This window comes from Lepidochelys olivacea (genome assembly GCF_965140295.1).
Source record: "Lepidochelys olivacea isolate rLepOli2 genome assembly, chromosome: 6".
NCBI lineage: Eukaryota > Metazoa > Chordata > Testudines > Cheloniidae > Lepidochelys > Lepidochelys olivacea.
In genome coordinates, this window is record NC_140416.1 from 109,484,152 (window position 1) to 109,502,873 (window position 18,722).

Consider the following 18,722-nt stretch of genomic DNA (forward strand, 5'->3'; position numbering starts at 1 on the left):
AAATGGAAATTATGAAAAGGGCCACACAAACATTAACAGATTTCACAAGTGCAATGGTATCTATGCATGAAAAGCCTTATATGTTAATACTAAAGGAATGCATTGTACAGGAAGAATGTATTGTAATCTCTCGTGCTTTTTAGGTAATGATGGCCTTGTCAAATCACTTAAACGCAGTGGAATCAGAGAAGCAGAAATTGCGTGCTCAGGTTCGCCGGCTATGCCAGGAAAATCAGTGGTTGCATGATGAACTAGCCAGTACTCAACAGAAATTACAGAAGAGTGAACAGTCTGTGGCTCAGCTGGAAGAAGAAAAGAAACACTTGGAATTCATGAATCAGTTAAAAAAATATGATGATGATATTTCTCCATCAGTAAGTAGATGTACATTCAAAAGCATTGTCTTTTTGTTAGTAAGCTGCCAAGAGCTTTTTATTCGCAGATATGAATTTTTAGCAGTTAAAACAGGCATTTCATATATAGATTTTAATTTGTTTATAGATTGATTTCTTCATATATTTATATTGTCCTAATCTTACGTAGTTTATACATTCACACAATAGAGAACTGCTTCCCAGAATCTTTATTTCAGGAAGACCTATATTTTATAGATGATAGAGTAACTACACTGTAGACTTGAGGGGGTAAAAGTCCAGCTATAGTAAAACACTTATACCTAGCAACACACTAGCTTAAAAATTTACTTGGAAAATTATCTTCAGAAAGCCATAAAATGTCTGTTTTAAACCTCACAATAAAAGGAGAATTGAGGATAAGGTGTATAAATTGTAGATATAAAAGGAAACTGCATTATCTGGAGCAGTCTGGAAGATGATTTTGACCTAGATAGTGGTCTCACTATTTTTTATTATTTAATATTTGTATTAGCACTAGAGGCTCTAGTCAGGAAAGGGGCCCCATAGTGTTAGGCATTGTGAAAACACAGACACAGTCCCTACACTTTACAGTTTAAGAGGGCAAGTGACATATGAAGGGTTGGGAAAATAGGAGTGCAAGCAAATATGTACAGTTTTAATTTTATACATATGTATACCCTTGCAAAAGTGATTTTCATAATTTTAAATAAAGTAAGTGCTTGGTAACCTACCTGCCCCTCCAGCCATCATTGGTTGATTTATGGGCATTATCACAGAAATGGATCTCATCTTGTAAGTTGTTACAGTCCAGATGGTGTCTATGTCTATTTCAATCAATTGTTTTATTTTCTTCTGATCTATTATTGCAACAGTTCAGGAGTGGCAAAATGCATGCGTTTAGACATGCTAATCAACTGCTAGACAAACCCTTTCTAGCACAATGTGAATACAGTGAATTGTTTTGGTCAGGTAGTCAGCTGCATGCAATGCAAGGAAATCTAAAAAAGCTAAAACTTGTTTTAAAAGGGAAAAAAAGGCCAGTGAAGGCTATTTTTTTGAGTCTTGGTTCATAATTATGTTCTTAAGCATATGTAATACTACCTAAATAATAGGCTAAACAAGGAATTATAATCTTCAGACAGGATAAAATATCCTAGCACCTCCATGCTTTCGAGCAAAAAACCTTAAAATTTGGCAGGCGCATAGTGTGAGGTCAGTAGTGCCCCTTTTCCTGTCCTTACAAAGATCCACGTAGATCTGACTGAGTTAAAAACCTCTGAAATAAGATTGCCAGTGCAAATTTAATTCAGCTGTCTTGTGCATATGCATTGAGATAGTCTTGCCCAGCATCACATAGGACATCCTGTATGCATATCTTTAATAATAGATTTTTATATATAATTGTATATAAATGTTTTCACTGATTTTAGATTTAATAATGTAACATTTTGTTTGGGACTGGGGTTTGTATAGGAAGACAAAGACACAGATTCTACCAAAGAACCTCTGGATGACCTTTTCCCCAATGATGAAGATGACCCAGGGCAAGGAAGTAAGTGAACTTCAGATTATATAATTACAGTATATTTCTGCAGAACAGAAGCTTGGTTTTATCTTCAGGGAAATAACCAATCATCAATTCCTAGAGTGCTCTGGTCCAGACACACTGCAACATAGACAACAAGGGCAATTGCAGCTTTTAGGATTTATTGTATGCAGTAAATTATGATATAATCAAGATAAAAATGTTTCCCTGATGCACTTTTCTGTAATTTCTTACTCCAGCACTGACTATGTTCATCCCTTCCAAAGGGTGGAAGACAGGAAAGCTGATTTATGAGGATGTTGTTCCCACTACATAAGAAGGGTGGGCTAGTCTAAGCTGTTTTTTTTGTTGTTGATTTTGTTTTTAAAAAGCTTGCTAACTACCCCTGACCTCATTAGGAGCTAATTTCAATACAAAATTAGGCAGTAGCTTGCTAACTTAGGCAGAGAAGCTTTAGACTCCCAGTGTCAGGACCTGTTTCAGTCAACCTTGAGACTTGGTAATCTGCCCAGGTAGTGGGTTCTATGGTGACCTGTATGGTTAACTTCCCTGGGCAGGCTTCCATATGCAGCCTCATCAGTTCAGTTTTGTCACTCATAAGGACTATGATTTTTGCAGTTAATACTCCCTCCAGAGATGTTATCCTCTCAAGGCTGAAGGGTTGATGAGTTGGATGTAACACTTGAGTTACACCTTTATCATTATTTATGTTACCATAACAGCTAGGAGCCCCAGTTATGGACCAGGACTCCATTTCGCTATGTGCTTTATGAGCATAGAACAAAAAAGATGGTTCCTGCCCCCAAAGAGATTACAGTTTTACGTATAAAACAGGAAACAACAGATGGATACAGACAGACCATTGGGATAGGATAAGGAAACAAGATAATATTGGTCAGCCTATGGTGTCCGCACACCAGCGGCCTTAACCATTGGCAATTTTTTTGTAGGCATCAAAGAAAAGGAGAGTTTTAAAGAGGATAATGAGGTAGCTTTGCAGATAATTACCAGGGAGCTTCTCCCAAGTCTGCAAGGCAGCATGGGAGAAAGCGTGATGGTGCTTGTTTGAAAATTCAGCAAGTGCGCAATAGAAAGATGTCATGATAGGTCCAATAGGCATCTTAGTCGACCTCTAGATAATAAATGATAGATGATGGTCTCTTAAAGGGCCTTGAAAGTGAAGACCTGTAGTTTGATCCAAAAAGGAAGGGGAAGCTAGGGGATGCAAAGAGACGGGTAACATAATCAAAGTGAGAGTTTAGAAAAACATAGACAACAAAAAAGCAACTGCAGCTTTTGAGATTTATTGTATGCAGTAAATTGTGATCTAATGAAGATAAAAATGTTTCTCTGATGCGCTCTTCTGTCTTTGCAGCAGCCTTCTGAATGGATACGAGTAGGGCAAGACTGCATTGTCAAAGCCAAAGAAAAGGATGTGTGGTGGTAGCAGGCATGAGATGATGAGGATGTTAGCTGTGTGGATGGATAGAAAGGCTGTATATTAGAGATGTTATGCAGAAAGAAACAGTGGGATTTAGTCATAACGTGGATTTGAGGATCTAGAAAGATATAAGTCAAAGATAATGCCTGTGTTACAGGCTTCAGTGACAGGCAGGATGGTGGTGGTATACAGTGCGGGAGCTCTGTTTTAGCCATATTTAGATTGAGATGACGGCTAGATTCCATGAGCCGATATTAGAGAGAGAGAGGCTGAGATTTTAGTTTGGACAGAAAGAGGCAGATCTGTAGTAGAGAGGTAGCTCTTTGAGACATCAGCATAGAGATGTAGTTTGCCCAGATATAAGGTGAGAGGAAGAAGAGGGGGAACCAAGACAAAACACTGTGGAATTCCCATAGAAAGTTGCAGGCTGGGAAAGAGGAGGATCCTCTGAAGGAGCAGTAAAAGGTAGGGGAAGAACCAGGAGAGGCTAGAGTTACAGAAGCCAAGGAGAAGCATGGTCGACAGTGTAAAGGGCAACTGACACATCAAGGTGGATGAGGATGGAGTACCGGTTCATGGAGATAATCAACAATCATATAAATGGAAGAAAGGGGAGACGGGACAGGGAGGAGAAGGCTGAGAGCTAGGCTAGGAAAAGGCCAGAGCTTTGGCTAGGAAAAGGTCATAAGACACTTTGGCAAGAGCAATTTCAGTTGAGTGTAAGCCGCGGAAGCTGCATTTGAGAGGCTCTAGGCACTCCAGGCAGCAATAGTAAACAGCATGCTCAATGAGCTTAGAGCTGAAAAATTGGGGTGGTAATTGGAGAGGCAAAAGAGGTGAAGGTTGGGTTTTTTAAAGATAGGAGAGACTAACATATGTTTGCATTGTGAGGGGAAAGAGCAAGAGGCTTAATAAAGAGTAAGGGAAGTGATGAGTGGATGCAAGGGATTTCAGGAGATGGGATGGTGTTACTGGTGCAAGCGGAAGAGTTAGATGGGAACAGCAGATGAGAAACTTCTGCGTCTGTGACAGGAGACAAGGAGGTAAGAGTTGTAGGAGGGGGTAGGGAAGGTCATGTTGTAGTTTGTCAGTTTTCTTGTGGAAGAAATTGGCAAGGTCCTGTGCTGAGAGAAGAATAGGATTTGAGGAGTGAGTCAAAGGTGGCAAAAAGTTGGCTAGGATTGTGGGCATGGATTCAATTAAATTGAAGAATTAGAGTTGTTTAACTAGGATGATGTCAGAACTGACAGAGAAGAGACAAATTTGTAGTGGAGGAAGTCAGCCTGGTCATGGAATTTCTGCCAGAGAAGATCTGCAGTGTCAGAGCAGGAGCAGAGGAAGTGCATGTTGGAGGTGAGCCAGGGCTGGGGATTAGCAGGGGGAGCTTTGTGATGGAAGAAAGGGGCAAAAGAAGTAAGGGTGGAGGAGAGCGAAGCATGGAGATAATCAACAATCATATAAATGGAAGAAAGGGGAGAGGGGGCAGGGAGGAGAAGGCTAAGAGCAGATGACAGTTCTTCAGTGCTGATGGACTGGAAGGCAAAGAAAAGGAAGGGGACTAATGGGCGATGCGAAAAGAGACCAGGTGGTGGTCACAGGAGAGACGTCACAACATAGGATCAAAGGGAGCAGAGTGTTTGGTGAAGACCAAGTCAAGTGAATAGCCATTTGGGGCGTGGGAAAGTTGAACCAGAGCTTGGGGTCAAATGAAGAGGAGAGGGTGAGGAAATGCATAGCTAAAGGATCAGATGAGTCATTAACAAGGAAGATGAAGTCACCAAGAATGAATGAAAGTGTAAGGAGAGAAAGAGCCAGGACTGTAAATCGGAGCAGAAGTCTGATGGGGAGGAGAGTGTGGGAGAAGGAGAGGCCTCCGTAAGAGAAGGCAACTACAGAATCAGTGTAGGATCCAGGTCTCTGAGAATCAGAAGCTAGAGGGAGCAACATATGAAGTGGTTGTGGATGACAGATCTTTTTAGAGATGGAATGGGTGTTCCAGAGACAAAGAGAGGAGCGGAAGAGGTGAGGAAATGGAGCAGGACAGGTATAAGGTTAGGAATGGTAACAGAATGGGTAGAGTTGATGGGAGGGAGAGGTGTGGGAGGTAAAGAAGTTGATGAGGGAGGGAATGCCAGGATTGGAACAAAGGTCACCAAAGATGAGGAGGTGGCAGCAGACGAGGTGTGGATGTGTGATTTGGATTTGTGATGGTGGGAAGAGAAGGGAGATTGGACTAGAGAGAAGAAGAGAAGTAGGTATAGTTAGTGAGAATTGTTATGGGGTGAGGGTAATAAAGGAGGGGAAATGGAGCTAGTGTGAGGGGTAGAGGAGGGAGGAAGAGAAGAGATGTTGTTGTGATGCAAAGAGAAGAGGGATGTGTTGAGAACCATAGAAGAATGACAGGGGAATGAGGTAACAACAACAAAAACTCCAAACCCGACCTGAGTTCAAAAAATATTTTGAAGGCATGCTTGCATGTCCCCCTGCTAGATGGCTGCAGTGCTTTCTCCCACCCTGCAAAGGAGGAGGGGAGTAGCCATCTGGGGTCCAGTGCTGGGATGTCTGGGCAGTGGGGGGTGTTTCCTTGGTGCTTGCAGTCCTTATATGGTAGTTCAGTTAAATTGTTGATGGTTAGGAATTGTTTACTGAAATACCGAGGCTTTAAAAAATGTAAATCAACAAGAGTGTGAGACTGGTTCTATAAAATCTAAAACAGAATTGCTATGGAGACCTGTTGGTGATAGTCACCTGAATCAGGTTTCTCTTCAGATGCAGCAATTGTGATGTGTATTGTGTGGGGCTTGAAAGGAATAGTAGAGAAAATCATTAAGATTTTATTTTGGGCTGAAGCTCATCTTCTAGGCTTCTTTGAAGTCCACATACTGGTAACACTTATGTTGAACTGCAGAGCCATACCCACAGCTGTCCAGTCCATCCACCATTTATTTGGTCAGCTAGAAAGCAGGACGGTCTTTAGGTGACTCTTTTGACCACCTGTCGAAAGGTGCTTGTGTTCTTTAGGCTCTGGTGGTAGATGCCTGGTTTCATCCCTGGATTATCAACTAAGTCTACATCTTCCTCCCTATGCTAGGCAGGGTGTTGAACTTGCTAGAGAGATAGGACAGGTCCACACTACAGACCTATATCGATATAATGACATTACTCAAGGATGCGAAAAGTCCACATCCTTGAGCGATGTAGTTATACTAACCTAACCCCCCGCATAGACAGTGCTATGTTGACGGGAGAGCCTCTCTTGTCAAAATAGCTACTGCCTCTTGGGGTGGTGGATTAACTACGGTGACAGGAGAAGCTGTCCTGTTGGCATAGGAGCATCTGCATTAAAGTGCTACAGTAGCACTGCTACACTGGTGCAGCTGTAGCATGTACATGAAGAGAAGCCCATAGTCCTCATGGTTGTCAAGATGTAATTTGATGAAGGCAAACCCGAAGGGGATAGGTGGAATGGGGCTAGAAAACAAAGGTTATAATTACAAGAACATACAGATGGTTTATCATATGCATCTTGTTTATCACATATTTGAAAGACAAAAACATCGTAATTAATTTTTTTGCTTGTTTGGGTTATCTTAGGAATGGAGAAGGGAAAATACTAGTAGCTAAAGCAGTGGTTCTTGGCCCATGGGCTGCTTGCAGCCCCATCAGCACACAGCTGCAGCCAATGTGACATCCTCAGGGCCATGCAGGTAGTATTGGATATGGCCCACAGTGGTAAATAGGTTGAGAATCACTGGAAGGGAGGGCAGTGGGCAGAAAGGGGAAGAAGATCAGAGTGTGAAGTATAATGGGCATGGAGAGGAGGGTTGGGCAAGAATTTGCAAATGTAACAGCAGTAGTTTGTTTTGAACTGAATGATTCCACTGACATTAGAGTTTGCCAGGGCTGTGAAAGTGTCCCTTTGTTTGGTAGGGGCAGAGGAGCGCAGAAAGCCAGGCTGTCACTGCTGGAGCTCTGGTCCTTTGCTTTCAGTTTCTGGAATCAATGTGGTTCTACATTGGAGGAGACCTTTATAGCCCTCACAGAAACTTGTATGGAGAGGAGGGGGCAACAGGCTATTTCCTCCTGGTTCTGGGATGGAGATGCAGCTGCCATGAGTTGGGGGTAGAGAACCAGGTGAGCAGATTTCAAAGGAGTAGCAAACAAATTGAAGAGGCTGGTTGTAAAGGCTTGCTTCCCTTTTCTCTTGCTGCTACCGCTATTGGCATCCCTTCTAGGGTAGCATAGTGCTTTTATAGGCCACCACTGAAAGAGTGGTTGGAGAGGAGGGTAGGGCATGCGGAAGAAGATGACTACTGAGACTTCATACTCCTGGAGCAAGGGGATAAGGGAGGAAGAGTAGACGAACTCTAGTCACCTTCCTGTGGCTGGCTGGTGTTGCTTGTCTTCCCCTCCTCTTCCCCCTGGGTAACTTGGACCTTTAGTAGCTGTAACTGAGGACAGAATTTGGCCCTAAAATTGGAGCTTTGTTAATAATTCCATTGCTGTGTGAATCAGAATAGATCCCACCTCTCTCCCCGTAGCTTTTATTGGCTCACAGGGCTAAAAGGAGTAAAAAGTAGTAAAAAATACATACTTGTTCATAACTGGAATTATACTGTATTACATTACCTGAATTCTCTTTATCTGAAAATCCTAGTTATCCAAATCCACAGTATGTCCCCCAGTTAGCCCAATGTTAATAACTTGCTAATAACTTCTCGGTTAGCTTGAAGAAAAGGAGTACTTGTGGCACCTTAGAGACTAACCAATTTATTTGAGCATAAGCATCGGATGCATCCGATGAAGTGAGCTGTAGCTCACGAAAGCTTATGCTCAAATAAATTGGTTAGTCTCTAAGGTGCCACAAGTACTCCTTTTCTTTTTGCGAATACAGACTAATTCAGCTGTTACTCTGAAACCTGTTGGTTAGCTTGTAGCACTAATCAACAGCTTTGTATTTGTATATTGGTTTTGAGTGGTTACCTGTTGTTACTGAGGCCTAATCCCATTTTATCAGCAATAACACATTGTCAGGACATATTAAATTGTTTAATTTGAATTAATCAGAATAAATGATGTCCACAGTGGTTTTAATACAATTTTGGTGTTTTTAATTTACTCAATCACATTAACATTGTTTTTTACTCTTTACTGAAAGTACAAAATATTAAGCAAACATCAGCATTACTCCCTTCGCTCCTGTATTTCTAGATCAGTGGAAAGAAGAGATCAAAATAGCACTTTTGTTTATCCGAACTCCCAGTTTTCCAAAACTTTCAGATGTCCCCCAGGCCATTTGGATAAATGGGAGTGAACTATGTGTCAGTCGGAATACTGACAGGGAGAAAATCTGCTTAGTATGGGAGTGCCATTTTTTACAGTCGTGTTTCAGAACAGAACCACACTTTAAAACAATTAGATTAATTTTAGTGTCTAGTTTCTGGGGAGCATGGATTTTTATTTCAAAATGGTTTCAGATAGGTTGCCTTCTTTTTGCAGTTCAACAGCAGCATAGCAGTGCTGCAGCAGCTGCTCAACAAGGTGGCTATGAAATTCCAGCAAGATTAAGGACTCTTCATAATCTGGTTATCCAGTATGCTTCCCAAGGTAGATACGAGGTTGCTGTACCCCTGTGTAAACAAGCACTTGAAGATCTGGAGAAGACTTCAGGTCATGATCATCCAGATGTTGCCACTATGCTAAACATACTTGCTTTGGTGTACAGGTTGGTATTCTGATATACATTTAAATTCTCCATTAACTAAACTTCTTTGTTTCTGTAAAGTTGACTAGAGGCCTTAATGCTGGAACTGCTATAAAAATGTTTTTGACAATTTTGTAGGTTCTAAATTTTTTATTTGGTATCACATGGGCACTTGACCTGCTCTGTCATGCCATAGTACACCAGGGTCTGGATGAGTTCCTGAATATCCTTCCATACCTCAGTTTTTGGAATGCTATTATTCATTTTGAAACTTAAACTATCCATCCATCCTAGATCATTGAGAAGACAGTCAGACAACTACCTCTTGGGTTATGCTAATGCTGTTGTAAATTGGGTGGCAAGATGTACATGTGCAGATAGTTCATTTCCAGTCCCTCAAAAAACTACTTAGTTTTTTGCACTGAGTCTGCATTTGAACCCTTCTCTTCTGTACTACAGCATTCCTACCCTGACACTGAAGTCAACTCCTACTTTTGCCGTTTATTATATTACAAGATTTATTTGAATGCTACTTCCTTTTTTTGTGAAACAGAGTAAAGTGTTAATTATGGTTTTCTAAAATTTAGGGACCAGAACAAATACAAAGATGCAGCAAACCTCTTGAATGATGCCTTGGCTATTCGTGAAAAGACTTTGGGCAGAGATCATCCAGCGGTTTGTATATCTGATTTTCATATTTTTAGTTGTGTTTTTCACTGACACTTTTTTTTTTCTTCCCCTGCCCAACTTATTCTAATATTAAACTCAACAGGAACATTTAAGATCTGGCTTGTCACTAAACAGTACAGGTAGGAGGCCACAATATAATATTCTGTGTTCTTTCAATATTTAACCTGTCTTTGAGCATTTTATTCATTTAAAACTCTTTCACCCCAAAATTACTCTGCTGCCACATTTATTTGATTATGAATCGAGTTGCATGGTCTGTATGTGGAAAAAATTAACTTCTGAAGGAATATTTTAATTAGCTTATTTTAAACAATTCAGTTGCTGAATTCATATAGAAATTGTACTTCTGATTTTACTGCCTCTGTTTAAAATAAAACAGATCATTCCAATCAAGCTGTTGGTGCTCAAGTCACTTTTAAAATTTAATTTGGTGATGTATTGCTTCATATAACCTATGTTACAGTGGGCAACTCTGTGAATCTGGATTTATGTAAAATAGCTTTATTTCTGAGTTGTCATATATAGAGCATTTTTATGCATTTAATCACATTTCAGCGGGCTAATTAAATACATTTCACAGTTTTCTGTGTTCTCATTTAAGAGTTATTTCTTAATGCAGTGATTTTTGCAAGAGGCCTTCACTGTACATAGAGGATATGAATGCAGCAGTCCACTGTAAATATATTTCAACTGGTTCATTCTTTCACCAGGTATTCACTTCATATTTAATGTTTTTCTGCTGTTGACAGGTGGCAGCTACCCTAAACAATCTTGCAGTGCTTTATGGTAAACGAGGAAAGTACAAGGAGGCAGAACCTTTGTGTAAGAGAGCTTTGGAGATCAGAGAAAAGGTACAGAGTGAAAAACGGAAGCCTGACAATGGATATTTATTTTTTGTGAACTTCAACTTCTGCTTTTTAGAAAAAAACTCAGTCTCTCGTATTTTGGTTGATTAGACGTACCAAGCAATACTAAATACCTTGGATAGAGTTATACAACTTCTTAAAATACAAAATTGTTTTAAGAAAATTAACTTCAAAATCTTGAGAGACTTTGGGTGTATTCTAAAGTTGTGCAATAACTGTAAAGTAAGAGCAACGCTGCAGGAAAAGGACATTTAGATATGTTCCTATTGGGTTGACTAGAGCATTTGAATACAAAATAAATGTATGCCATTTAAATATCTCAAGTTGTACTGCAGCAGAGAGTGAAAATGCTTATTCCAGTGCATTTGTCTGGCTGTCTGCACTGCAGTATGTTAAAACTGGTTAAGTAAGCTGTATGTTTTTGAAGTTATTCTATTACTTGAAAACTACATCTCCTGTTATGAATTATTTTGTTGCCCCCCAATTAGGATCTAATTGAATAATCCACAGATATATAAAAAAATGTTAGGCTTTTTATAGCTATTATAGGGAAATCCTTAAACTGTGGTAAGTGCAAAGCCATATACATGCTGACTAGTTTACTTGAATGCTGTTTAAAATGTTTTAATCCTGATAGAGATAATTGTTGACCTGGCATTAATGTAAATAGACTAACTCAAACAATTGTTTTAGAATCCAGGAAACAGGAAGAATTAAGACAAAAAAAATTTCTATCTGATAGGAACCCCCCCACCCATTACTCTGTACTTTCTGAGTAATCCATTTGAAATAGAGAAGTCTGCATCAGCTTCAAATATTATTGAAAATGAGGTTTTTACTGAATTAAATATGAAAATGAATAATACAGTTGCTAAAGTAATCCTGTGATATTTTAATCTGCTGTGCAAATCAATTTGTTTCATACTGTCTGTAAATTTTAATGCGGTGTGAGATATTGTATTGCAAATACATAACTATTATAGAAGTTGTCAAAGGAGATGCAGGGTTATTATTTGGGAAAAAAACAACTTGTGCTTTGGTCACCTGGAAAAGTTGAGGGGCAATTTTCATTTGTCAGGTAAGCCTGTCAACTTGATATTAAAATGGTCAACAATGATAGTTACAATGTTAAGATTTAAATTGTACTATCTGGACATCAGAGTTCATAACGTTGAAATGAATGGGGTAGTCCTCATTTCTCAGGGCTACTGTTTCAGGCTTCTTGCAGACTTCTATGCTGAAGTTTTGTGTCAGTCTCCCACTGATGCTAGCTGTAGTGTGAGTGCTACTGTAAATTGCCTGCTGGAGTTCTTGCCACCATGTTTTTTAATCCTGTTCACTAGCACTCCAGCTATTGCTGACGTTGGTGGCACTTCACTGAAAGTAGAGGAGTTGTGGGAGAAAAGTGGATGGGAACCTGGGAGGCCGTGACCATGAGATGGTTGAGTTCAGGATCCTGACACAAGGAAGAAAGGAGAGCAGCAGAATGCTGACCCTGGACTTCAGAAAAGCAGACTTTGACTCCCTCAGGGAACTGATGGGCAGGATCCCCTGGGAGAATAACATGAGGGAGAAAAGAGTCCAGGAGAGCTGGCTGTATTTTAAAGAATCTTTATTGAGGTTGCAGGAACAAACCATCCCGATGTGTAGAAAGAATAGTAAATATGGCAGGTGACCAGCTTGGCTTAATAGTGAAATCCTTGCTGATCTTAAACACAAAAAAGAAGCTTACAAGAAGTGGAAGATTGAACAAATGACTAGGGAGGAGTATAAAATTATTGCTCAGGCATGCAGGAGTGAAATCAGAAAGGCCAAATCACGCCTGGAGTTGCAGCTAGCAAGAGATGTTAAGAGTAACAAGAAGGGTTTCTTCAGGTATGTTAGCAACAAGAAGAAAGCCAAGGAAAGTGTGGGCCCCTTACTGAATGAGGGAGGCAACCTAGTGACAGAGGATGTGGAAAATGCTAATGTATTCAATGCTTTTTTGCCTCTGTCTTCATGAACAAGGTCAGCTCCCAGACTGCTGCACTGGGCAGCACAGCATGGGGAGGAGGTGACCAGCCCTCTGTGGAGAAAGAAGTGGTTCGGGACTATTTAGAAAAGCTGGACGAGCACAAGTCCATGGGACCGGATGCACTGCATCCGAGGGTGCTAAAGGAGTTGGCGGATGTGATTGCAGAACCATTGGCCATTATCTTTGAAAACTCATGGCGATCAGGGGAGGTCCCAGACAACTGGAAAAAGGATAATGTAGTGCCCATCTTTAAAAAAGGGAAGAAGGAGGATCCTAGGAACTACAGGCCAGTCAGCGTCACCTCAGTCCTTGGAAAAATCATAGAGCAGGTCCTCAAGGAATCAATTCTGAAGCACTTAGATGAGAGGAAAGTGATTCAGGAACAGTCAGCATGTATTCACCAAGGGCAAGTCATGCCTGACTAACCTAATTGCCTTCTATGACAAGATAACTGGCTCTGAGGATGAGGGGAAAGCAGTGGATGTGTTATTCCTTGACTTTAGCAGAGCTTTTGATACTGTCTCCCACGGTATTCTTGCCAGCAAGTTAAAGAAGTGTATGGGCTGGATGCATGGATGATAAGGTGGATAGAAAGCTGGCTAGATTGTCGGGCTGAAGGGGTAGTGATCAATGGCTCCATGTCTAGTTGGCAGCCGGTATCAAGCGGAGTACCCCAAGGGTCGGTCCTGGGACCGGTTTTGTTCAATATCTTCATTAATGATCTGGAGGATGGTGTGGACTGCACCCTCAGCAAGTTTCCAGATAACACTAAACTGGGAGGAGTGATAGCTGGAGGGTAGGGATAGGGTCCAGAGTAACCTAGACAAATTGGAGGATTGGGCCAAAAGAAATCTGATGAGGGTCAACAAGGACAAGTGCAGAGTTCTGCACTACAGAGTAGGGACCGAATGGCTAGGCAGCAGTTCTGCAGAAAAGGACCTAGGTGTTACAGTGGATGAGAAGCTGGATATAAGTCAGTGTTCCCTTGTTGCCAGGAAGGCTAATGGCATTTTGGGCTGTATAAGTAGGGGCATTGCCAGCAGATCGAGAGGATGTGATCATTCCCTTCTATTCAACTTTGGTGAGGCCTCATCTGGAATACTGTGTCCAGTTTTGGGCCCCACACTACAAGAAGGTTGTGGAAAAATTGGAAAGAGTCCAGCGGAAGGCAACAAAAATGATTAGGGGTCTGGAACACATGACTTATGAGGAGAGGCTGAGGGAACTGGGATTGTTTAGTCTGCAGAAGAGAAGAATCAGGGGATTTGATAGCTGCTTTCAACTATCTGAAGGGGGGTTCCAAAGAGGATGGCTCTAGACTGTTCTCAGTGGTACCAGATGACAGAACAAGGAGTAATGGTGTCAAGTTGCAGTGGGGGAGGTTTAAGTTGGATGTTAGGAAAAACTTTTTCACTAGGAGGGTGGTGAAGCACTGGAATGGGTTACCTAGGGAGGTGGTGGAATCTCCTTCCTTAGAGGTTTTTCAAGGTCAGGCTTGACAAAGCCCTGGCTGGGATGATTTAGTTGGGGATTGGTCCTGCTTTGAGCAGGGGGTTGGACTAGATGACCTCGTGAGGTCCCTTCCAACCCTGATATTCTATGATTCTATGATCTTATTTCAGAAGAAAATGGAGTGTAGAGAAAAATCAACAGGACATCATTGCATTGGCTTACACTCAGTTCAAGTTTGTAAGAGTTTCTTCATAATCGTAAGAGCTAGAAACTGTTTTCTTTCAAACAGAAGTTTGTATTCTAGAGCAAATTCCATAGCCATGGAATTGCAGAATACACAAGACCCTGGTTATATACAGTAGTATAGGAATTGGAGAATAACTAAATGTATACATTTAGAAAAATTCTGTTGTGCTTCCCTCACTTTCAGGTTGACTACTCATTGGCAAAACAACATATAATTGCTGACCAAATGATTGTGTGTAACACAATGCAAACTAGAAAAAAATAGAATATTTCTTCTTTGTGAGACTGAAAGATATCCTAAAACTTATTGGAATATATTCATGCAACGGACTTTTTGGAAGCCGTACTGAGAAGTTTATTTAACAAACATTAGTTTTTCTAATACATTGTAATCTTAGCCTATAAAATTTCAGTTTAACTTTGAATCTTGATTGACTGCACAAAAGAATCTTTTAAAATTTACTATTAATGGAAAATGTCTAAACAATGTGATTTTTGTGAAAATGGTTGAAAATTAGATGCCTAATTGAGACCTTATTTGCCATGTCAGCCAAGAGGAGTCTTAGTGTTTACCTAATGTAAACGGGGCCCTCCTCCACTCTCAACTAAAAAATGGAATTTATAATGAAAATAGTGACTAAATCTTAATTATAGAAAAGTATGAGCAGTGTAAACTGCTAAAGTAAAAGAATGTAGTCTGATATTGAAATTAGAAAGAAAAAAGTTGTGGAAGATCATTTTAAGATCTTGCTTCTTTAAAATCTAATACAATAAATGGGGAATGTTTAATGTATGGTACCTTCATTTCCAGGTCCTGGGGAAGGATCACCCAGATGTTGCCAAACAGTTAAATAACCTGGCCTTACTGTGTCAGAATCAGGGTAAATATGAAGAGGTGGAGTACTACTATCAAAGGGCACTTGAGATCTACCAAACTAAACTAGGACCAGATGACCCAAATGTAGCAAAAACAAAGAATAATCTGGTAAGTTTGTAACATAAAGTAAAAATAGGAAAACTTAAGCTTTGTTTTTTCTGATGTGCTAAAATAATTACTCCTTGGCGCAGAAGTCATATCTTCTGCAGATTTCTTGGCTCCCCTGAGAAATATGGGGAAGCAAAGAAATCTGAGGAACACCCCCCCACATACCATTCCCCAGCAGCCCTGGGGTGTTTGCTGGGAGCAGCTGGCAGCAGAGGAATCACTGGGGTGGGAGGAGGGAGGCTGGGCCTACGTATGTCCCTGGAGAGATGTTAAGGGGGTAGGTCTTGGTGCATGCGAACAAGTCTCAGGGCTTGTTTGCATTGGCGCTTCGCAGCGCTGCAACTTTCTCGCTCTTGGGTGGGAAAAACACACCCCTGAGTGCAACAAGTTTCAACACTGTAAAGTGCCAGTGTAGACAGTGCACCAGCACCGTGGTTCCCAGCGCTGGTAGCTAGGCCCCTTGTGGAGGTGGGATTTTTTAGAGCTCTTTAATGTTGCCAGTGTAGACTAGCCCTAAGGAGGCAGGCTATTAATGTTCCCATTCTTAGTTAATTGTTCCCATTCTTAATCAATTAAGGCTCCTTTACCTTGCCAGAGTGGTGTAAAGGAGCCTTATTGTAAATAACAGTAACTTGAATCCTCAGCTAGGAAGGTCTATGTGCTTTCTGGCTTTTTTTTTCATGTGCCAGAGAAGCACAATGGGGTTAGATTACAGCTCGGGATCTATTTTACTTTTCCATTTAAAAAAAAAAAAATACAGGACCATGATAAGCAAAACTGTCTGACTTTTAAGTGTGAAAGTCTGAGCAATTTAAAGCGACATTCTACCCTACAGAACACCGTACACCAAAATTAAAGTAATGTAATTTAAATGAAAATCCAGGATTATAACTGGAATGCAAGGTATTGGTTACCAAGTATTTGTAACTTAACTTTCTTGTGTTTAGGAAATGCTGAACAGTTTTATTGTGATTTTTTTTCTGTATGGTAGTAAAAATAAATTACCAAAAAAAGTGAAACTGGTGTGATTATATTGCATATTTTATTTGTCAAAATAATGCGAATTTTGCATTTTTGGCTCAGAATTCCTCCAGTAGGAAATAATGTTGCTTTATTCAACAAGCATGTAATTATGGATACGTTCTGTCTTTAAAAGATAAATCAAAAGTTTTCCTATGCTGATACCTTCATATTATTTTTTAGGCATCCTGCTATCTGAAACAGGGAAAATTTAAGCAAGCAGAAACTTTATACAAAGAGATTCTTACTCGTGCACATGAAAGGGAATTTGGCTCTGTAGACGGTAAGGATTTGGTGTACAACTGAAAAGTAGGATTTCTTTTTTATACTTCTCAAAATAAATTTTAGATTTTATTGAAACATACTGCAAAATCCATCCTAAGGAGGAATGACCTTAATGACTGCATAAAAATTAATCCAAAACGAGGATTTTTTTCCAAATAGTGAGACTTAGCAAGTCTATGTAACAGACTACTTTTCTATCTAACCTACTTTAGGATGTTCTATAGCACCCCAAACTCTAGTGTCTAAGAACTAGTATACACACAGGACTATGTTTGTCATCTTCTAGTCAGTGATTGTAATACTTCAGTATAGGATTTTAGATTACTTGATAAAAATAATGGTCAACTATTTGAGCTCATCTGCCAAAACAATTAAAGAATGCAGAAAAACTTGGCCTTCTTAAATTGGACAGACTGTAAATTTAACAGCTAAGATGTCAGCAGTCTATTTGTACATTGTTCCAGTAGAATGCGTTTTATAAACTACTAATTGTAATGCAGTATTTTCATTTCATTGCAATAAGACTGTTACTTTTGCAGCATTCAGTGGCTGTCACAATAAAAGAAAGAAATGCGTGTATTCTAGCAAACGACTAAGCTCTTGTCAGTATGTACTACCACCAACTTGGTTGCATCAAAGTCTTTTAGAAATAGCACTCTGTCAGCAATTTTGTAATACTGACTTCTAGGTATCTTTTATCTTCGGAAGCCAGTTAAAGGTAGACGTGTGTTTTGTTAGTCTGTTTAGTCTTTCTGTAATGTGTCAAAAATGCTAAGTGTGCTGCCAGAACCATATTTTTGTTGGTCTTCTGCTTTCTTCAACCTGAATGTTAATGTTCTTTCACTGCTATTATAAAATATTTATTTTATATTTTTACCAGATGAAAATAAACCCATCTGGATGCATGCTGAGGAGAGAGAAGAATGCAAAGTAAGGACATGATTAAATAATTGTTTTCAGAACTTCTGTTGTTAGTTACAGATTTATATTTTAACACGCTGTTTTCAATTTAGGGAAAGCAAAAAGATGGCTCGTCCTTTGGAGAGTATGGTGGTTGGTACAAAGCTTGCAAAGTTGATAGGTAGGTATATTATTTAAAGCATTTTAACTACAGAACATATAATACTTAGAAATGTCAGTTTGAAAATCACACTTAAAAATAAAATCCTCTTATCTGTGTTACTAATATTAAAACTGATACCTAAGAAATCCAAGGCCCATGTTTGCTGGCCACAGCAGAGAAGGTGTCTTTGGGGATCTGATTGTGACTTGGTTCTGAGGCCTTTTTTATCCCAATTGAGGCAAATCTCTAAATTCCAGTGGCTAGTAACAGCACCCAAAAGACCATCTGTCAGTTGGAGATGAGTAGAATGCAGCAAACTCTGGACATGCCTTTTCCCCCAGTTTCAACATACCCCTTATCCAGGAATTACAGAGGAGGGGTGATATAGGAGTTTACTATACCAGCTCTATGCCTGCTGGGAACTCCCATATGCTGTGCATGTGATCAGTCTCTATTCTGACTATGCTATTGATGTGCAGTGGCACAAAGGGAGTAGAGCAGGCCACATAATCTGGCCTCCTACCTACTTTAACTCCTTATGCTGTTCTCTGTTTTGTATCGTTGACTGTGCAAGTAGATTAGTCTTGTTTTGGTTATTTACTTTTTGATTCTCATGCTCTACACAGAGCTACAATGTTTGAATGGCAAAATCTTGTGAGAAATGGCTTTGTTTGACTTTAAACATTTTCACTGAAATTTGAAACAACGAACACTTTTCTTTTTGTATTATGCTTGGTAAAACTTTTTCTGTATTGTGACAGGGTCAGGCTAGATGGCTACAGGAAAGCGATAGAAGGCAGATATATTATCCCCAGGTTAAGTAGGTCCCTTTTCCCTGGGTAAGGTAACAGGGAAGGTTCCAGAACAATCAGGAACTTTCTGGAAACAATTAAGGCAGACAGGCGGATAAGAACACCTGCAGCCAATCAAGAAGCTGCTAGAATCAAGACAGGCAGGCTAATCAGGGCACCTGGGTTTAAAAAAGGAGTTCACTTCAGTTTGTGGTGTGCATGCGAGGAGCTGGGAGCAAGAG

The 18,722-nt window shown here is 40.1% G+C and overlaps 1 protein-coding gene across 6 annotated transcripts in view; it reads left to right on the forward strand.

Annotated features, from left to right (window-relative positions):
• The window catches only part of KLC1 (kinesin light chain 1), a 115,915-nt gene that overhangs the window by 64,843 nt on the left and 32,350 nt on the right, over positions 1-18,722 (forward strand). For all 6 annotated transcript variants that reach the window (XM_084630996.1, XM_084630995.1, XM_084630997.1 and 3 more), the window contains exons 3-11: positions 144-374; positions 1,851-1,929; positions 8,864-9,089; positions 9,656-9,743; positions 10,508-10,609; positions 15,148-15,321; positions 16,525-16,624; positions 17,507-17,556; positions 17,640-17,707. In XM_084630996.1, the coding sequence (XP_084487122.1) occupies positions 144-374; positions 1,851-1,929; positions 8,864-9,089; positions 9,656-9,743; positions 10,508-10,609; positions 15,148-15,321; positions 16,525-16,624; positions 17,507-17,556; positions 17,640-17,707 (1,118 nt within the window). The remainder of the gene's footprint in view (positions 1-143; positions 375-1,850; positions 1,930-8,863; positions 9,090-9,655; positions 9,744-10,507; positions 10,610-15,147; positions 15,322-16,524; positions 16,625-17,506; positions 17,557-17,639; positions 17,708-18,722) is intronic.